Here is a 21369-nt window from a genome sequence, read left to right on the forward strand (position 1 = left end):
GATTAATGCAGAAACCCAAAATTGGTCAATGTGTAGAGAACAAGAGGCCACAGAGTGCTGATCCTGAATAGCACTCCTACTTCAAACCTCTGCCTCCCAAGGCTCAGGGATCATTGTGGAAGAGGAGGCAGAAAAATTGTAAGAGCCAGTGGGGGTGGATGAGCACAAGGACACAAGAGTCTTCCAGACAGTTGATCAGTTACTCATATGAATTCTCAGCAATGGTGACAGCATGCACAAGTCCTATGCAAGCTCAAACCAGAGAAAACCCCAGCATAGACATGGGGAAGTGGATAAGAAAACTCAACCCAACCTAAGGAACTTTTGGCAACTGATGACTGCTAGGAGGGGAAAGACAGTGCCTTACAGGGATGCGACTCTTGGTGGGCACAGTGGATGGACTTACTGAAGGACATTTGAGTACACAAATCAGGCTCTGTATATATAATATGTATATATATATGTATATATGAATGAATACATTAGATTGGGGGGCAGTGTGGATGGGGAAGGGACCTACATAAACTATATTGTATGAAAAATCACAAAGATTCAGCTAAAAAAAAGAATTAAAAAAGGGAGTATCACCCCCTCCCCAAATTGATATTAATAACCAACTTTTTCTTTTACTGTTTTCTTGTCTTCACTAAAAATCAACAGTTATTACCCAGAATTCCCCATTTGTATTGTTTTATAAATGGAGGCCATTCCAATTTGTGAATTGTTAATAAAAGGCAATGAAAAGCTACATTGTTATTGTTTTATCTTTCGATGGTAATAAAACAATGCATAATTCCATTTAAAACCTCCGTTAAGTATAAAGGACAAAGTAGCTGGTGTGCCAAGCCTGCTCCCAGCATCCTTCCCTCCCCAACAACCACCTCCTCTCCCTCCACTTCGCATGCTGGAAGAGAGGATTCAAAGTAGTGATTAAGTCATCTAATATTCCTTAATTGCAGCAGCTACACATTACTGGGAACCATTTAGAATTTATATATACTCAGGTACCACTAAGACATACTCCACAAGGAAAGGGACACCAGATGATTCAGGAAAAGCAGTGTGTGTCGATAACACAAGTTCATCAGTGAGCAAAACGCTGTGTGAGACCCAGCTGGCTCGGGTAAGTCTGGGACGCACAATGGACAGGCCCGCATCACTTCATGACCATATTTCCATGATTGTTATTCTCAACCACAGAAGGGTGACTTATAGCTGAGAATGTCTCCCTCCTGTATCAAGTCCCACTCCATTTGGGTACTTGAATACAATGTTATTTTGACAAGAGTGTGTTTGTTTTCACTCCAAGGAAAATAACTAATATTTGACAAGGACAGAATATTGATCTTATTTAGCTCTGTTTTGACTGATGAATGAAGGTAAATTTTTAAATGTCTGTAGGTTAAAAAATTAGTCTGTTATATTTAGTATCATTAAAGGAAATCATTGGATTCTATGTCATTAATACATGAAATGCACAGAACAAATAAGCTGTCTTTTTGAAGCTTTTAATACATACTTAAAAATGGACAGTTTAGTATTACAGTTGTGTAACTGTGATTCTGTTAGCTATGTGTATGGATGGATTTTTTTCAGTAAAATAACTTCATGCTTATAAAAGTCATCCTAGATCAAGTTGTGACAAGAGAAGAACAGAGTAAGAATTAACCAAGTAGTAAATAGGCAAGGGGAATATTAGAAAGCAGTTTTACACTGTTAACACAAAAAGAAAAATAAATAGATACACTTTTCTGTATTTTGAAGGCAATTCACAATCATTTCCAGGAATTCTGTGAGAATTTAAGGCCATTTGTTCTAAAGAAATTTAGACACAACTTCACAAAACTGTAATTCTTGTAAAAACTGTACATGCAAAAACTGTTTATAACTCATGGGAACAGGCAGGTTGGGATATAGGAATGGCTTATATCACAAATGTGTTGTGCGCTAAGTCACATGGTTGTATATACTGAACTGGGAACTTCACAAAAGACTCGAGCCTGTGCACCTTGCGCGGCAAAGTGGAGTGGTGCTAACAAGAAATTCCAATCAAAAGAGCCAGTATCCCTTTGAATTAAAATATCTAGGCAGGATGTAATGGAATAAAAAGTTTAAAAGATCTGCTACATGGTCAGAGTTAAATATTCTTGGTTTTTGTCTTCTAATAGCATTACAAGGATACTAGTTTATACAACATCTATTCCTTCCATTTGCAGTTTTCAGTGTTTGAATTTTCCTTGCTTCTAGTTAGCATTACAAAACACAGACAGACTGCAGTCTAAACTTAGAACCCAAAGTCCATGAAAAATGCATATTCTTACAGGGTACACATCTGTTAAGCTTAAACTTCCACAGTCAGCCAACCCTGCAGCGATCCGGGCCACTAAGTAGATGTGGCTTCATAAGATCACTCAGTTGCTAAGAAGCGTATGTGCATCTCTCTTTATTCACAAATGTATTTGTCCAGACACTCATTCAAAGAGATATTGCTCTTGTGGTTATAGCTGTTGCAATTTAGGAGACAAAGGATTCAATATTCAAAACTTACTTTTAAGAACAGTTATAAAAGTATTGAAATTTAAAAAGTAGTAACATGTAAACATTGATACAGGGACGGCTGTCCTAGATACATAGCAGCCAAGGACAATATTTGTGTTAAAAACAGCTTGTGCTTTTCCCCAATACTACATTGGAAAGTAGCTATTCAGTCAAAAACAAAATCGAAATATTTGAAAATTAGAGGAGACATCTGTACTTCGCTTCAAGCATTTAAACAATTTTCCTGTTGCTCATGCAACAACGATATTTACAGTTTTGGTTTAGGAAGAGAATTAATTTTGGATCCAAGAAAGCACATTATTGAGTACTGCTGAAACCAAACAAGGAAAGTATCTCATTCCCTGCTTCACGGCCAAGCACCAGGCGCAAAGGATGGCTCAGCAGTGCTGACAGATGTGTGGTGAGCGCCAGCATCTGAGAGCAGTCATATTTGTGTTTGCAGCACGTGTGTAGGCGGGGTGTACGGTGGTGGTGCAGGCGATGGCTTGATTCCTCTGGCCCTCATGTAGGAGAGAAACTGCTCAGGGATCTCAGCTAGGACGTCCTTGGCCAGCCTGGCCATGCTCAGGATGTGGTTTCCACTTCTGTCTATATAATCCCTGAAAGGAACAAACTAAAAGAGGGAAAATGACTTCATAACCTGTAGCAGTCTGTGTAATGGACGCACAAAACAGCACATGCAAACATTTTATTTCTATTTTTAGAGCCTGAGTGTAATGCCTGCAGGGATGTGAGTGCACCGTGTCATGCAGTGCCTTTGGAGAACAGAAGAGGGCATCGGATCCCTGGAACTGGAGTCACTGGTGGCTGTTAGCCTCCATGTGGGTGCTGGGATTTGAATCTGGGTCTTCTGCAAGAACAGCCTGTGCTCTGAGCCATCTCTCAAGCCCCCACAAACATTTTTTAATCATTTGCTTTTATGGTTTTTGAGACAGAGGTCTCACCAAATAGTCTAATCTGGCCTCAAACTCTGATATTCCTGCCTCGGCCTCAGCCAGTGCTGGGATTCCAAGTGTGCACCACCATGCCTGCTTTATGTGCAAACAGCTGACTCCTGGTTAATGTCAGCTGTCTGCTTGACATCATCAGAGGGAGTCCCAACTGAAATACGTCCCAGATCACATTGGCCTGTGGTCATGTCCGTGAGAGATTGTCTTGGTTACAGACTGATGTGGGAGGGTCCAGTACCCTTTGGGCAGCACCACGCTCAGTAAGTGGACCTGGGTTGTATAAGAAAACTAGCTCGATGAGCCAGAGAGTGAACAGGAAGCAGCATTCTCCATGGGTTCTGTTTCAAGTTCCTGCTCACGTTCCGGCCCTGACTTCCCTGTTATCGACTGAGATCTGGAAGAGTGAGCCGATGAGCCTTTCCTCTCCTAACTCACTGTTTTTTTTTTTTTGTCAGAGTATTTTATCACAGCAACAGAAAAGCAACTAATACAAGAATCATGAATGCCCAGAATAAAAGGATGAATAAAAATCATACATTTAAAAACACGTTTTCTCCTACAATCAACTGTGACAGCGAACAGTTCTTTCTAACATGCATTTTACCAATAGGGACAATGCAGTCCCTTCTACGCTGCCCCCAAGCCTGGTGTGCACATAATGTTGCTACTTGTGTTTTGTCCTTTGGGCACTGCCTAGCTGATGCTGAACAGCATGGAGTAGTTAACAATCCCTGGGGCTTGTTTTCCTGTCAGATGGAGTTAATACATGTTTAATTCAGCTTTGGATACAAAGCTATCAACTAATGCAGGAAAAAAAAAAGAATAAATACTACACCATTCAGTGTAAAAATTTCACACACTGTGAAAGAGCCATAAACATACTATTTTTAATTATTTTGAGGACTTCAAATCGTGGGTAGTGAATATGAAATCCACAGAGCTCCTATTGGTAGGGACTTCAGCCGTTCAGCAGTCATTCTGGTTCCAGAAATTGATATTTTATATTTGTTATTTGTGGAAGCAAATCAAGGTCTCAGCAAAGATTTGGGGAATAGTTCTTACTGAAATATTATAATTCTTGTTTTCATGTCACATAATGAAAGTGATTGCTTTGTCTATGTGTACATAATTACATGGCAGTACTTGCCAGTTCCACAATGAGCACCTGCCAAGAGATGGTCTCGGTCCTTTCTCATTTAGAATGGTTGCTTAGTCAATAAACACTGTGCTGTTCCTTGCTCCATTCAGTTTCTCCTTAGGGGAGATGCTTCTTGAAGCAATTTGGAAGTGATTGGAGTATTAATGCTTGTTTGTACTCTTTAGTCTTGAGGGGAAAGGAAGAGCAGACTTTAATTTAGGATGTTGAACAGTTTCTGAGTATTTTATTTGATAGCTGAAATTAGATAATTTTTTCACTTTCAGGAAAGAGAGCAAGAATATTTCCCTTTCATAATGTAATGCAACTGCTATAAATTTATTCTGGAAAAATGCTTCTGCTGTAAGCCATTATTAAAGACACGCTTTTAGAAAACAAGTGTTATTAGGCAGCTTAAAATAATCAGGTTCCTACAAGTAAGTTAAAAATTTAGGAAACTAAATAGCAGGTATAATGTCTCCAATACAATCACTTTAAAAGATTCGTTTATTTTTATTTTGCCTGCATGTGTGGATGTGCACCACCACATGTGTGTCAGGGCCACAAGGGCCAGAAGAGGGCACTGTATCCCCTTTAACCTAGGACTGGAGTTACTGATGGCTGCTAGCCAGCAGGTGGGTGCTGGGAACCAAACCTGGGTTTTCTGCAAGAGCAGCCAGTGCTCTTAACTGTTGAACTGAGCCATCTCTCCAGTCCTGAACTAGTCTCTTTTCACAAGAAGGGTAGAAAATCACTCCATTCTTTTAAATCAAAGATCCTCCCTAGGCAGAGACACACGTCTGCCACTGTAATCCCAGCCTATCTCTCTTGATACCAGGAACACAGACCTTTCACAACAGTGTGACAGAAAGGTGAATGTGGCCTCTTACTCTGAAGGCAGCTAAGTCAGGTGGGGGAAAGTTCACAGTGCAGACTATATTCAGGAGAGAAGAGGGGAAAGGTGAACTTTCTTTGACAAGATAACATTTTGAACAGAGAGTGGTAAAAAAATAAGCTTTATTTTTTCTCAGTTAATCTAAAACAATAATTCATAGAATTTTCTATTAAAAAATTTGGGGAGAAACCTTTCTAGCAAGGACTGTAGGATACGCTGGTGCTTTCTTAATTGAAGCAAATTATAATTACACTTTTAGAATTTCTAGAAGTGTCAAAACTCATCCTTCAAATGTGCTGATGAGTATATGTCATGTTTAACTTAGGTTTGTTAGGCACATGCAAAGCTTGCTGTGCCCCAGAGCCCCAGTTAAGGAATCCTGTCACAGAAATCCTCATCACCAGGAACTTACCTCATCCTGTGTGTATGTTGGTAGTAAAAAAGAAGTAGAGAACTTTCTATTAACCAACTCTAATTTATCTGACTCCTTCCGAAGGAGCATTCACCCCCAGTCCTACCAAGGTACTCTACCAGTGGAGGGACCTGGTAATAACACAAATGTCCAACTTGAGAGCTTTCATGATAAGATATGTTTCAATGTTTTGCACGTGTTTTTCTACGGCTACATTTACTAGCTACTCTCTATTTTCTTATTTAATCTTCCATTTCTGAGCACTTTGATGAGGGACTTTAAAAAAGAATCCCCACACACTGTAAAAGTGGACTGCCTACCAGTGAACTTGGACTCAAACTGCTTTGCTCAGAAGAAAATCAATTTTCACTTTCTACTAATTTGACACATTGGGATAATGAAGACCAATCAATTCTGTTCTGTAGAAGGTACAGTATGCTTGCTATTTCTGCATCTGTTCGGTGTCCGCCGAATACAGGAAATGGTCTTCACTTCTGCTCTGACGGTTGGCTTTGCCTATTTATGAAAACAAGTTTCATTGTGTTTGGGCAAATGGGCTTTTAGTTGCGTCCACTCGATTGCATTTGATTGCTCCTACTGTGCAGAGCTCCATTAGTGAGTTTCAAGTCTAAGACTCCAGGGTTATTATTTCCTTTTCATGGAAAATATAATTTAAATGTAATTTTTGAGGAAACGATAGCCTGGCCAGCAGTTGAAAGCATGGTGCTGGGTTATACACAACAGCCAACCCACGGAACAGACAGACAGAGAGAGGCTTTACATATGACCTCAGACAATAAACTCACTTAGGTTTTAAAATAACAATGACAACAACTCCTTCTGCTGTTTATAATACAGTCCTTTGAGATTGAATTGTCAGTGAGATGTGAGATGTAAGAGGGAGTACTAGGTCAAGGTCAGGGTAGAGCAAAATAATGGCTTGCAAAGCGTCTCCCCATCAGATGATGCCACACTGTAATTGATAGCAACTGGTAGTGACATTAATGCATTGCTACCATACAACTGGGAGGTTTTCTGCTAAGGGATTAAATACAGCATTTCATTTAATGTTCATGGGCACCTTCTCCATATTTTGATTTGATCTAAGAGGGAGCTGAAGCTTAGAGTGTTTAGTAAGATCAGACAGTGACCAGTGTCAGTCATTGTTGAAACCCAGACTGCTATGACTCTGACATGTCAGATTCCACAGTAATGTGGAAAGGGGCTAGGTGCTAGTCATCTTTCTTAGCTTCTGCCTTAAAAGGAGAGCAGGTGTGTTATACCAGAGCACAGGTTTTGGGATCAGAACTCTGCTGAGAATACGGATAAATTTGCACAGGTTATTGGACCTTCCTTCTTGAATCATAGTTGGTTTATGTATAAATGACTGTAAGGCAGGGATGGGGACATTGTGAAAGGTTAAATGGAAGGAAACCAAAAAAGCTGGGCAAAATGACAGGATAAAATAGAAGCAAGAATCATGGAGATGTGGGATGTAAAGACAGTTAATTCATTCAGATAAGGTGTGTTTAGCTAAAAAGGAAAACTGAGTCACGTTGTAGAGACTTTCAAGTGCCACGATGGTGTCAGAATGGAAGCCACACAGATGCCTGTTAGGAGTTTTATAACAAAACACTTTAGGATTGAATCCACCCTCAACTTCTTATTAGCTGTGGATTACGGTACAGGAACTGAATTGAATCTTACTTTTATAAAATACAGCAATGAAGTACCTGACTCATAAAGCTAATGAAGGAGTCAGTGATGGAGTGCTCTTAGCCTGACCAGCAGCACATGGGGTATGCAACAGAGTTAAACATCGTTATGTTAAAAAGCGAGATCTGCGTAAGACTTGACAGTTCAGTACATACTCAATCTGCTACCTCCAACTTCCTCGTGAGCTACAGTCTACAGCCTGGGCTTCTGTATCACCTCTTGAGAAATCTGAAGGTTCATTAGTAGTGTATTCAATAACGTGATTAGCTTCAGAGTCCAATACATTGAAAGAAACGAGAGCCTAAACAGCCCCCACTGTATTCTCTGATAATATTTTAGCCAGCTCGTTCAGAGACGTGTCCTGAACAGAGGAAGACAGATAATGTTACCGCACTGTCCTCTACTCACAATTGCTTCTGTTCTTGAAAGTAACTAGCATACACATATTTTATCAGAATATCGAGAACTTTGATGGTTCCGGATGGTAAGGAAGAGGCAGTTTTTTCATACAATGTGATATGTAAATGGTGGACTTGCTCACAGTTTGCACTGAAGACTCTTCAATTAGGAACTTCTCTGTGGCATTAGAAAAGTCATCACATCTCCTCATTTAGATGCAGGAAGGTAAGAAAGATGTCTTTGCCATTTAGATGCAGGAAGGTTAGAAAGACGTCTTTGCCATGGGAGCCTCCAATTCCTCAGGTGCATATCAATTTCCTGTTCAGCTATAAGATTCCTCCGCTGTTTCTCAGGTCACCCTTGTATAGTAGAATCCTCAGTGTTGGCCTGTGCCTCTGGGTGTGTTCAAAATCTCTAAGGACCCCAGTACCACTGGGACTGCCTTAGACTAGGGGTAGGCTGGCCTCAAGGACTCAGACTCTCAAGAAGAGGGAATGTTTCTACACTTATTATCCTGTTTTTGTAAACACCCACGTCTAGCAAGGAGTTTCTGGCTGCCACTCTCTGAGGATCACATCAGAGAAGAGTAAAGATGAAAGAGCTTGGCTCCTCGAATAATGAAACAAAGGCTAATGGAGATGCACTGGCTCGTCCAAGATCAGAGTGAGGTCAGGCTTTCATGGACCCTCTAGGTCAGCTTGTCTCTCAGTATTCTTCCCAAAGCAGTCTGTTCACTGGGAGACAGGCAGTTCTTATTTTATATGCAAACAGGTATGGTTCAAGTATAATATAATGCTCCTTTAAAAAGAAGTCAGTGATGTGAGCCATCTCAATTCCTCATAAAGTTATATTGTTTCCCTTAAACACCACTTAGATCAAACCTCAAAGCGGTTTCCCCTGCTAATTTTATAAAAATGCATTATGGTAGCAACAGAACACATTCCAAAGTCCTCTGACTTTAGAATATTTCCTTTCAGTAATCTGATTTCTGGAAACAGTGAACAGGGCATTATGTGGAGCTTTTAGATAAGATGAAATTACATGGGCCTACAATTAGGATGAAGAGGTTAAAGGGAAAAGTCACGTGTCTAACTTTGGAAATGGCACCACCACGCTCTTCAATACATGACATCACCATGGTCTTTTCCTCAGCTGCTTTTAGCCAAATCATTCACGTGTGTGTGTGTGTGTGTGTGTGTGTGTGTGTGTGCTTTTTACTGTATGCTAGTTGAAAAGTTTAAATCACACTCAGCTATGTTTTAAAACAATTAAGTAGTTATTTCTATGTTAAAATGTGCTTCTATTGGTTAATGAAGAACAATTTAAAAATTCTAATTTAAGAATTTTTAAGTGATTTTTAAATATTTCCTTTTAATACTATTGATTTATTTATGTTGTAATGCTGGGATCAAACGTAAGGTGTTAAGTATGAAAGCTACACCCTAAGCCCTTGATCTATTAATTTATAGTATTTCTCCCTCAAATTATTTGAATCAATATTTTGTTGCTTAGTAATGAGCTATATTTCCGGGGTATATATCATAGACTACCTAACATTATCTTCATAAGGCTGGTTGTCCTCCAGAACACCAAAGGTTAAAGAGCTTGTCCAAGTTAGAATTTCGACTGAATTCTGTGTAATTACAAATTATTTTCTTAAGTTGGCATGGTGATGCATGCCTTTATTCAAGAGGCAAAGGCAGGCAGATCTCTGTGAGATTGAGGCCAGCTTGATCTACATAGTGAGTTCCAGGCCAGCTGGGATTACAGGGAGACCCTGTCTCAAAAAACAAAAACAAAACAAAACAAACAAAAAAAATGAAAACACCAAATTATATTCTTATAGTAGTTGCACTATGAGTGAATATACAGGCGATTATTTAGGAGATAATATTGATGCCCACTGTTTATATTCTTAAAACCTTAACATTATGTTCTTAAATGACACTGAAACTCTGTGTCTGTTCTGTTTACAAAGGTCTACATCATGGGCCTTCTCCCCTCTTGCATCTTAAAAGATGTAAAGATTCTAAATAAAGCATGCAACCATTTAGTCGAATTAACTTCTTGCTTTTATGACAAATTTTAACTGTATTTTGAATTTCTGAATTTTTATGATCACTTCCCAAATAGCAATGTTTAGCTAAGCATTTTTCTTGTACATTTTCTCTACATAAAATCCATTGGATAATTTACATGTCATGCATTATGTATCTTCTATGTCACACCGTGTTTTAGGACCTATGTCTTCATTATTCCAATCAATCATACTCTGGAAAACATGACAACTCTTACGATCTCCTTGATGTGTTTTTAATAATAAATTTATTTATTCTTGGTATGTCTCAGCTGTCTTAAAATATGCATAGTTTACTGGAAGACTAAATAATGAATTAATTAAAAAGTCCGCTGTGTTTCTAGCTTCTAATTTTACTAAAGATCAAAATGATACTTTCTCATAATAGTAAATTAGGAAATGACAGCTATTAGTACTTGAACTTTATATATGGTAAATCTCAGATAAAAGTAGAAGTCAATGAGTGCTGATAGTAGTTCAAGTTATTAAGTTACAGCTCACAGAAAGTTAACCAACTAAATGAATAGAATCTGGAACTCTCGATTTCAATTTAAGTTGTTTATTTACATATCAGAGCAGACATAGTGTCTTCACAATGAGCAATGCGGATACTTTTACTTAATCGCTTACCTGCACAATGTCCCTTTCTGCATACTTTCCTCTGGAGGAGACTCTTACATCATCTCCATCCAATTCGACCATTGCTTGAAAAGGAAAGAAGATAATTTATTCAGTGCAGTTGAGATGTTACGCCTATGTGAGATAGGAACACAGCAGGTATGTACATAGTCGCGTACCCTGTGCAGCTGTGGAACATGTGTTGCAATCTTCATTTGTTAAACCATTCTCACCACAAAACCTGATCAGCGCCCACTCTGTGGACAGGTTCCAAGAGAGCCCCAAGCTTGATGCCCTTTGAAAGTCAGGCACAGTCAGTGCATTGTGGGACCGATTGGGCCCCATCTCTCCATCTTGCCAACTCTATCTGGGTTAAATGCCTGTATGACTGCAAGCCGTGGTAACGCATCAATTTCAAGTTTTGTTCTTTCTAGTTTAAGAAATTTGACAACAAATATCACGCCACTTTCAAAAGTTGAACTTCATTCTCTTGATACAACAAACACTTCCCAAGTTTTATTTTGGAGATAATTGTAAAACAATATGATTTCTGTTAAGTATGGTAACTGTGTTAGTTCAGAGATAAGTTCAATGTTGGCTGGATCAGCTGGTATTTGGAAATACTGCCATATCAAGGAACAGCTGATGACATTCGCTGCCACACTGCAGTTATAAACATTTCCCAGACTTCACTGAATTTGCACTGAGGGTTCTCTAAATAATGAGCTGTATGAGGTACTAATTTGTGCTTAAAGTGCAATTCTATTACTGATAATCCTTTTTGTACATATGACATTCACCAGACTCCACAGAGCCACTTGCAAAGATAAAGTCTGCCTCTGTTACCCTGACAAACAAGACACTGCTCGGAGTCTAGCCTAACCACTGTGCTATTTTCTTTGGTCCTTGGATAATGCATTTAGGTTAAAAAAGCATTGTTTTCAATTTTATCTTTCTTTTAAAAATATTTTATTTTTAATTTATGTGTATGAGTGTACTGCTGCACATGCAAGTGTACCCATGTCATGTAGTGCCCACGGAGGTCAGATGAGGGTGTCGGATCCCCTGGAAGTGGAGTTAAGGACGGTTGTTGGCTGCCATGTGGAAACTGAACCTGGGTCCTCTGTAAGAACAGCCATTGCCTCTGTTCAGCCATTTCTCCAGCCCCTCAATTTTCTACATCTGTCCATAGGTCAATGTTTTGGGAACAGATTTACCTAGATATACAATATATGCCATAATTTTATAAAATGTATGCATTACTTATAGTGAGGCTGCTATCTTATTCAAACTACAAAAGACCTACATTTTTCCCCTCTACTCCTTGGAAATGTAAATGCTATGCTCATGTGTTTTAAGCAGTTATCATCTGTGCTCACTTCCATAATTTTCATACCACTTCACGACATTAATTGTACGCTGCTGGTGGCATTCCAGCAATCACAGAAACACCCCTAGTCCCTAACATGTTCATAAATCACAACAGTTCCCCTATATCCACTCTAAAAAGAAATCAAGACTCAGGTGATAACAGGTCTTATCTTCATCCTCCTACTGAGTGCCTCCTTCCCATTAATGAAGAAAATTAATAATCCTGTCTAAAGAAGAGGTTCTAGAAAATGCATCCTGCTCTTTAGCATGCCCTTTGAGTTTAAAGGTTGTGGGCAGCATGAATTAGAAGATGAGGTTTGGAGAGTAAGAAGATGGAAGATAGCAGCAGTCGGCCTCCATCCTCCAGATTTCCTGTCTATCTGGTCCACAGGGCCAGAGACTGTGTCCTGGAGGGGCAAGTTGCCCTTGGCTCTAGCTGTGAGAGATTTCGTGAACTTACATCCCTTCCTCCAGTTTGGGTCAGAACAGGTAGCCAGCTGCTTTGACTTTTTTTGAGGTGCTAAAAGAGGCTCTCTGACAGGAGAGCCAGTGACTTTTCTTTGTCAATCATCAGTATTTTTCTTTTTCTTAGCCAAGGTGGAGAAGAAATAGGTTTTAGAAGGAAAGAGAAAAAAAAGCAAAGTACTTTAGAGAGGCATGTATTTGTCTCCTAGCTGAATAACCACCTTAAAACAAAACAATAGTAGTAATAATAATAATAAAAACGAAGGGGCTGGAGCAGTGGCCCAGCAGTTAGGAGCACTGGCTGTTCTTGCAGAGGACCCACACATGGAGGCTAACAACTGTCCATTGACTCCAGTTCTAGGGAATTTGACACCCTCTTTTGACCTCCACATGCTCTGCACAACATGAGTACACATACGTGCAGACAATGTAGGCACACAAATAAAATTAAAACAAAACAAACAGCAACAACTGTTTGAAGAACTTCTGCCATGGTGTTAACAGAAGCTAGATTCTGCAGGCCCTGCCTCCCTCCTCTCATGTCTGCAGAGGACAATGCCACTCCAGTTTTGCAGGTGGGACAGAATTCTACTGGGAAGCCACGTTCCTTTTCTGTCTACACTGTTCCCTCGCTCTTTCCCCACAACACTAGAAGTGCGCCACAGAATGACACTGGACTCTGAGAAACGTCTTTAAGTAGCAGTGTCTTGGGCAGGTTAAGCCACAGAAAGCGACTCCATCAGGGAACCCTAGGGAGAGGTAGGAGCCATCAAGGAGTGGAAAGTCTTGTCATGTCCACAGGCTATCCCATATTCTTCAATTCTGCACTGTTGATCAAACTGATAGGCTGATCTGAAGGATTCCTGCATGATTTTCTCCAGTTAGTTCTGGACCTCTGCTAGAGAAATGACAAATTACCACCTTGCAAATTCACAGAGAACAAAAGAAATGAAGAAGGTAATCAGCTACAGCCGGAGTAAGGACAGCACCCAAACACTAGTGTGCTGATCCGCAGAAGAGGTGCCAGAGATAACACAACCCAGAAGGAGCACCGTCTGCCTTCCTGTATTGGGGAAAGGGCGGCCCTTGAAGAACAAAAGGGTTCAAGGCTTCCCACCTGTGTGGTCACAGACCCAATGTGGATTTCCACAGTCTGGTAGACCAGAATTATCCCCATGAGTGGTCTATCTTTAGAGGATAAAGCAACAAGTATCAAAAGACGAAAATATGACATTTTTTAGCTTAGAACTGGCAATGTTTGGGAATCACCGTCTCTCAATGGCTAGTGTTGATTATCAGGAGCATAAAGTTTGAAAAGATGTGTCATCTTATTCCCATCCCAGAGGGGTGTCTCAGATTCACACCCCAAGAGACATGGATGCGCAAAGAAAACAGCAGCAGTCAGGACTAAATGGCTTATTTTTACTTTTCTTGTGTATGAATGTTTTGCCTGCATGTATGGAAGTGTGGCCATGTCATTCAATGACCATGGGGACCAGAACAAGGTATCAGATCCCCTGGCACTGGAGTTACCAGTGGTTGTTAGCTGCCATGTGGGTGCTGGAAACCAAACCCTGGTCCCCTGGAAGAGCTGCCAGTGCTCCTGACTACTGAACCATCTCTCCAGTCCAAATAACTTTTGCTTTAGAACTTGGAAGACCAAGTTCCAAGCTCAACAAATGGCCTCTGTTAGTGAAAAACAGCTAATGTGGTCACTCAACTGCTGTTCAGTGGAGCCACTAAAAGAAATTTGCCAGATGACCAGAACTACTGTCTTTAAAGATGTTTATTCAGATCACTAGTCAAACAAACGTCGGTCACTTAACTAGCTCAGGCCCCAGTGGAAGAGTCCTCAGCCAGCCAGTTCAGTATATTTCTAGAAATATAGAAATTTTCACTTTGCCTTGCACTTTCACACATGACTTCTTTGTTCAACTAGCCAATGGCTGGAAACCTATTAGATTAGCATATTGCGCTTGTGGTTAACGTTTCCTTTCAGAACTTAATGATTAACTTGGCACTGTTCTTAACGGATGTCTATGCTCATCCCCCACAAAGTGTGTTTTCCTCGAGTCTTTTGTACCTTAGGAATTAAGCATCAATTTATTACTGTCCTTCTTCCCTATTATTTCAAAATACAAACTCTCAGGAAATGGCAAGGTGCATGTTGAGTTAATCTATAAACTGCAGAGTATGGATGGCAGTCTTTAATTTGCTCATCTTAACGTAAATGCTCATCAGCTATAATTATACCATACGGTCACTATGCCAAAACTCAATCACATCCTTCTATATAGCAGAGGATGACGGAAACGTAACAGTAGCATAGTGGATTATGTACACTTCTACATGTACCACTAATAATTCGCTACTCACCATCAAATTCTGCTGGTCCAACACCTACTATAATTATCGACATTGGAAGTGTTGAGGCCTTCAAAAACAATGACAGATTTCAATTAAGAAATTTAGTTCTTAATAAAAAAAAGAAAATAATATCCTGATTTTATCTGGTATGTTCTTACAGATGTTCATTAAGATAGCTTTTTAAATATTAAACATTATTATCAGATGTTATTATCACAGGGAAATGTCAGAAATTGTTCTCACAGTGAATGGGTAAGTACAAACAATGACTACCAAGAATTATTTTTAGCTTAATTTATGTGTTAAATATCCATGGAGTGATATGAAATGAAACAACCGATGTGGAAACATACTTCTCAACATATCTATTACTTAAATTATGTTACCATTTCAAATAATTAAGTGGGGCAAGGGAGACGGGGCACTGGGTAAGGCACTTGCTGCTGTGCCCAGTGACCCCATAAGCTCTGGGATCCACAGGGAGCAAGGACAAAACTGAGCCCTTCCAGTTGTCCTGTGACCTCCACATGCACATTGTGGTACATGTGCACACACACGTGCATGTACACACACAAATAAATTAATATCTAATTTTTGCAACCAAATGGTAAGACTGAGACCCAGTGTCAGATGGATGGCATTACAGCAACCACAACTGTGAAGCCGATGAACTGTGAATAACTATTTTCTTAGTGCAAGCTCTCCACTCAGCCATAAATTAAAAAGTCTATACATTAAAGTGCCCATTAATAGCACCAACCAGAAAGGAAATCAGTGTAAATTCAACCCAAGTTGGTTCAAGTTAAAACAAAATACACTAAGACACTGTTTGGTTGGTCTGAAAAGGGAAAAATCATTTGTGTTTTCCTTGCATGTACTTAGTTTTCCTTATACCAAGTAATAACTACCAATATTTTCTGTGTTAACAAAATTGTGAGGCCTGACAAACCATTTGTTCAAATGGTTTTTATTAAACTTCTACTCTGTGCTAAGCATTGTTAAGCTCATGCAGTGGAAAGGTAGAGAATCAGAAATTATTTAGCAGGCCACCATATGACAAATATACATCTCACAGATAATTTTCAAAAGAATATAATAAAATCATCAATAAACAAAACATATTATTAGGATAATAATGAGCAGGATGGCTTTTAAGTCACGTGTGGAAATAGGATTACCTTACATAGTCTTCATGTACCTGTAATATAACGTCATAAAATTGTACACAAGTAGATCAAACTAATGTACTGTTTGAAAACAAAATCAACCTATGAAGGTAATGCTACCCTCCCCCTGGTCCCTATGAAAAGAAATGTGTGAGGGTTTCTGGATAAAGTTAAGAAAGAGATCAGCTCCAAAGATGTGGACATTTTATTTCTCCGTGAAATCACCTAAAATAGATTTTGTTTTCAACCTAAGTGGCACTATGCTGTTACTGAGCCGAAGACTCTAACCCTACTCACGTTGACTATGGATTCTTTGGTTTGAGCCATGTCTGAGATCACCCCATCTGTCACAATCAGGAGCACAAAATACTGGGAGCCATCCTTCACAGAAGAGGCGTATCTGGAAAACAATAGAGAGTTAAAGAACAGAACAGGAAATGCAGAATTCCTCCATGTATGATGTTGCCAAACAGCCATATGGAAGTGGCAACAAACCTTTTAATCTTGTGAAAATATTTACACATATGTGAGAAGTCTACATTATATAACTCCTAAGTACATATTTTTCTGAAATAACCTACCAGATTTTTGTCCTTAAATCCAAATGAATTTATGGAAAATTATACTGACTGACCAAAGAAATTGATGTCAACATAAAGAACCCTAATTGATCCTGCTTGAAGAGGTTAGGCACAAACAGCATATCATCTTGGAGTAGATTTAGTAATCATATGAAAAATAAATGTATTTACCAGTCTTTTGGGTACAAAATAAACTAGTTTTTATTCATGCTGTATGTAAGATGACTGTGAACAGGCTGATGAAGAGACCAGTAGCTCGTTCACTCACACCTTGTAAACAGACTGATTAGTTCCACAACGGTTAGTCAGAAACACCCTGATACCACAGAACAACTGATCCTGAACATTGAGGAATCTGCATAAATTTGTTGGCGATATGGCCAACAGCAGCAGCTCAAAGCAGAGAGCCCTGTTCTTCACTTTTTCAGGAAGAGGAACCTGATGATGTCGCTCAGGAATTCAGTTTTTAATATCTGAATAGTCATTTGAAAAAAGAGAAAGTATTCATTACTGATGATGATTCAGATATAGAGTTTATAGTCTACGTGATTAATGGAAACCAGGAAACAGTAACAGAAAAGCTTCCAGGCTGTTCCAGCAAAATCATGCTGCTAAGGATGGCAAATTTCTACCACATTACAAAACAGCACAAAAGTTGAGCTTTATAAAGTCATGTAAAATACCACTTTGAAGCGTAAAAGACTTTTCACTCAGGAGGTACGTAAGTGAGACTATGTTCAGAGCTAGCGACACAGGCCGAGCAGACCACAGTGAACCTGAAGTTTCTCTGGCTTGATGTTTATTTTAAAAACTCAAAGAAATCTGGCAGTTTATAACATATCTAAATTTTATTAATGCCTAATAATTAATAGTATTGAAAAATGTATAAGTCTATGTTCTTTCTCTATTGCTTGATGTAGTTAATTTGAAAATAAATCATATTTTACAAAAGAGCTGTCCAATCCACTTTAGTATTTATCAGTATCTGCAGTGCAAATTAGTTTCTATGGCAATTGCTTAATACATTGCAATATTTATTTTGGAAGTTTCTATGGCAATTGCTTAATACATTGCAATATTTATTTTGGAAGTAAATCTCAATTTTAGACAAAATCAACCTCATACTACCATTTCTTTTTTTGAATTAAAAAATTTTCAAATTTCATGCAATATATTTTGATTGAATTTAGATCCCCTCCCTCATCTGTACCTAATACTGCCCCACCACCCAATTTCATATACTCCATATATATTTGCCTGTAGAGTCAAACTTGTGTCCCCAAATGCCCTTCGGTATGGGTGCATCCATTGGAGCCTTGTCAGCCTACAAGTGTCTCACCCTTAAAGGAAACTGTCTTTCTCCAAGCAGCTATCATCTGCCATTTCTTCCTCGGGTGGGGTGCAACCATTTCTTTTAAATTAGAGGCTTAAATGTAGCCTCTACACAAAAGTATTAAACGTTTATTAATATGCTGCAGAACTTGTGAAGTAGGAAGTACTGGGCTGGCCACAGGCCACTCCCTTTTTAGAAAGCAAACTGCAGCACAGACTTGTAGATCAAATTATGTTATAGAAGCTTCCTTCTAATGGAACCTGGTAATGAACATGTCAGTTGACTGCATAGTTAAAACTCTTGTTAAAAGCCGTCTCACTACCTTTTTTTGAAAATAGTCAATCTATAATTTATATGTTAATATTACTATGACAAATTTGAGACAAGTCAACTTTGGCAGGGTTGTGAAATTCAAACATATTTCTTTGGAGTTTCTGTCATGATTTCTAGGATTTTTTACATCAAAGTTCATAGGTGGATCAGATTTATGAAATATTCTTTCAGTTTCCTATTAGTTCATGGAATTAAGTATTCATGAAAAAAGATGTTTTATTTCAATAATTTTATCGCCATTTATACAATGGCCTGTGTATCTTTTTAATATGGAGTAAAGGGATGCATACATTTAAACACTTCGAAATGAAAATTTTATGTTATGGAAATTTTTGTTTGTTTGTTTGTTTGTTTGTTTGTGTTAGAGTCTCCCTGTAGCCACAGCTGACCTGGAATTCACTATGTAGACCAGGCTGAACTTGAACTCACAGAGATCCCTCTGCATTAAAGGTGTGCTCCACCCTGCCTGGCTCGTGTTATGTAAATTTTAAGTTATTAATTTGTCATCTCAAACTACTTTTGACTGTGTAACAAGGTGAGCAAGTGCACAGAGATGGGCAACTGTATTTTACTTCCTCTGTGGCCAAGACTGATGATCAAAGATACAAGCTTTAACAGCACAGTGACTGAGGCTTTGTTTACCGTGGTTGGAATTTTAAACCCACTAGAAATGGACACTACAATTCACACTAGGAGAACAAGCCTCATATATCTTTGTCACCCTGAGGAGTTCTGCAGGGAGGTCCCCAAGTCACCCGAGTGAAGAGATATATGAGTGTCTTTCTGTGGCCCACATACTGCAAAGTAGAGCACATTTAAACTTCTGATCATGCCCAACAGGGAGGGCTGTAAAATACCAGAACGTTCGGAGAACTGGGGTCTCAGACTGTCTTTGTACATTGATGAACCGATCAGAATGAAGATCGCTTTCAATTTCTAGCTACATATTTAAGGGGGAACGAGACTGACACCTTTTGTGTTTATTTCAAGTTAAGAGTATTACAGGCTTTTTCAGTTTGATTAGGCCAAACATTTTAGGGATTTTAAAAGTGGTGTCTAAATCATTCATGTGCTAAGGAAACATTGATAAGTATATGTAGCTCACATTTTAACATTTCCTTCAGTGCATGTAGTTTGAGACATATGCAAATTCATTCTCCTCTCTGTACTGGACACTCTATACAGGTAGCGGTCTGGGGATTTATAAAATTAGCCACGACATTAACTGCAGAGAGGCTGAGATGTGCCGGACACAGAGAGCAATTAGAAAAACCTCTGAGCCGTGGAACCAATGCTGCCAAGCACATACATCTCACCATGGCGAACCTCTGAGCCGTGGAACTATGCTGCCAAGCACATACATCTCACCATGGCGAACCTCTGAGCCGTGGAACTATGCTGCCAAGCACATACATCTCACCATGACGAACCTCTGAGCCGTGGAACTATGCTGCCAAGCACATACATCTCACCATGGCAAACCTCTGAGCCGTGGAACCAATGCTGCCAAGCACATACATCTCACCATGGCAAACCTCTGAGCCATGGAACTATGCTGCCAAGCACATCTCACCATGGAGAACCTCTGAGCCGTGGAACTATGCTGCCAAGCACATCTCACCATGGCGAACCTCTGAGCCGTGGAACTATGCTGCCAAGCACATACATCTCACCATGATGCAGCAGCCCAAGCACACAGAATAAGCTTCCTGGTCTGTACTCACCTCGCTACATGATTTATCACAGGAGCAAAGTTAGTGGGTCCGTATAGCTGCACAGATTTCAGACTTCGGTAATAAGCTTCCATGACCCCTTCAATACCATCACAGTAGGGATTCTGAGGATTGCCGTTCTCATGAAAAGTTACAGGCAAAAAACAGGAAGGAATTATTAGTTTCTGTGATGAGCAATTAAATGTATATTAATATACACTGAACTCAAAGATTTGTAATAGCAAAAACCATTAATGAATTAACTAGTCCACAATAGATACTATAGAGATCACAATAAAATGACATAAAAATGCATACCCTGAAAAAGAGGGGGCATAAAAATTCAACATAATCTGAGAAGCATATTCTTATCACACATTTTAAAAGTAAAAGTATCTTAATTCCACATAGGTTTGTATACATATGAGATGACCAAATTAAAATCTGTAAAGAAGAAAACCAGATGTTAATCGTATTTACCTCTGAGTGGTTAGATATCTAGTCCCAACTTCCACTCCATATCTTTAACCTATGCTACCTCTTTCCAATTTACTATAGGCAGTAAATACATATTAAAGCCGCCCCCACCCCATGTTACCAATTTTACTTGAAAGCAGGAAAAACGCAAAGTATTTGCCATATGCACACGTTTCAGACCACAGCTGATGACCCTAGCTAGAGAAAAGGCCAGAAGATATATAATTTGGAGGGAGAAGCATAAAAACAAGATAAGGTGGGGAGAGGGGGAATGCCCATGCTGTTCAAAAGAAATGGAGCTGGTGACTAACAAGCTCATGTTCAGGTGACAGCACCCACATGAACACGCCACCCTTTCTCACTCTTTACGTGGGCTGACGTCATTAGGTTTAATTCTCCTGGTTCAGATTCCACAGTTATCCAAGTGAGACAGTGTTTAACTACTGATTTTTATGTAACTGATGATGATGATGATGCCTTGGAAGACAAATGCCACATGTTCTCTCCATTATGTGGATCCTAGCTTTGAGTCTTTTTCTAAAAGAATCATTTAATTTTATTTTATGTGTATGAGTATTTGAGGTACATATCCCTCCTGCCTGCATAGTCCACAGAGGCCAGAAGAGGGCATCAGATCCCATCCTCTGGAACTGGAGTTTCATTTGGTTGTGATGGGTCCTGGGAACTGAGGTGCTCTTAATTGCTGAACCATTGCTCTAGACCCTATCTAAGAGATGTGTGTGTTTAACCTGGAGTTTCTGTAGGAGCCAGGAAAGCAGGAAGAGGACATCGGTGTGTGTGTG

At 39.4% G+C, this 21369-nt stretch overlaps 1 protein-coding gene across 3 annotated transcripts in view; it reads right to left on the reverse strand.

The window, feature by feature from the left end:
- Nucleotides 1-1601: 1601 nt before the first annotated feature.
- Nucleotides 1602-21369, reverse strand: part of Cpne8 (copine 8) — a 210050-nt gene continuing 190282 nt past the window's right edge. The window contains exons 16-20 of one of the 3 annotated variants that reach the window (XM_008829660.3): nucleotides 20102-20214; nucleotides 16428-16530; nucleotides 14974-15031; nucleotides 10774-10847; nucleotides 1602-3172 (exon numbers count right to left, since the gene is read on the reverse strand). In XM_008829660.3, coding sequence (XP_008827882.1) covers nucleotides 2984-3172; nucleotides 10774-10847; nucleotides 14974-15031; nucleotides 16428-16530; nucleotides 20102-20214 — 537 coding nt within the window. In that variant the 3' untranslated portion in view covers nucleotides 1602-2983. Of the gene's footprint in view, nucleotides 3173-10773; nucleotides 10848-14973; nucleotides 15032-16427; nucleotides 16531-20101; nucleotides 20275-21369 lie in introns of all 3 variants that reach the window. The other 2 variants (XM_008829659.3, XM_029561885.1) reach the window with 2 other exon arrangements.

The sequence above is a fragment of the Nannospalax galili genome, unplaced genomic scaffold (assembly GCF_000622305.1).
Source record: "Nannospalax galili isolate Female #2095 unplaced genomic scaffold, S.galili_v1.0 scaffold454, whole genome shotgun sequence".
Classification (NCBI taxonomy): Eukaryota; Metazoa; Chordata; class Mammalia; order Rodentia; family Spalacidae; genus Nannospalax; species Nannospalax galili.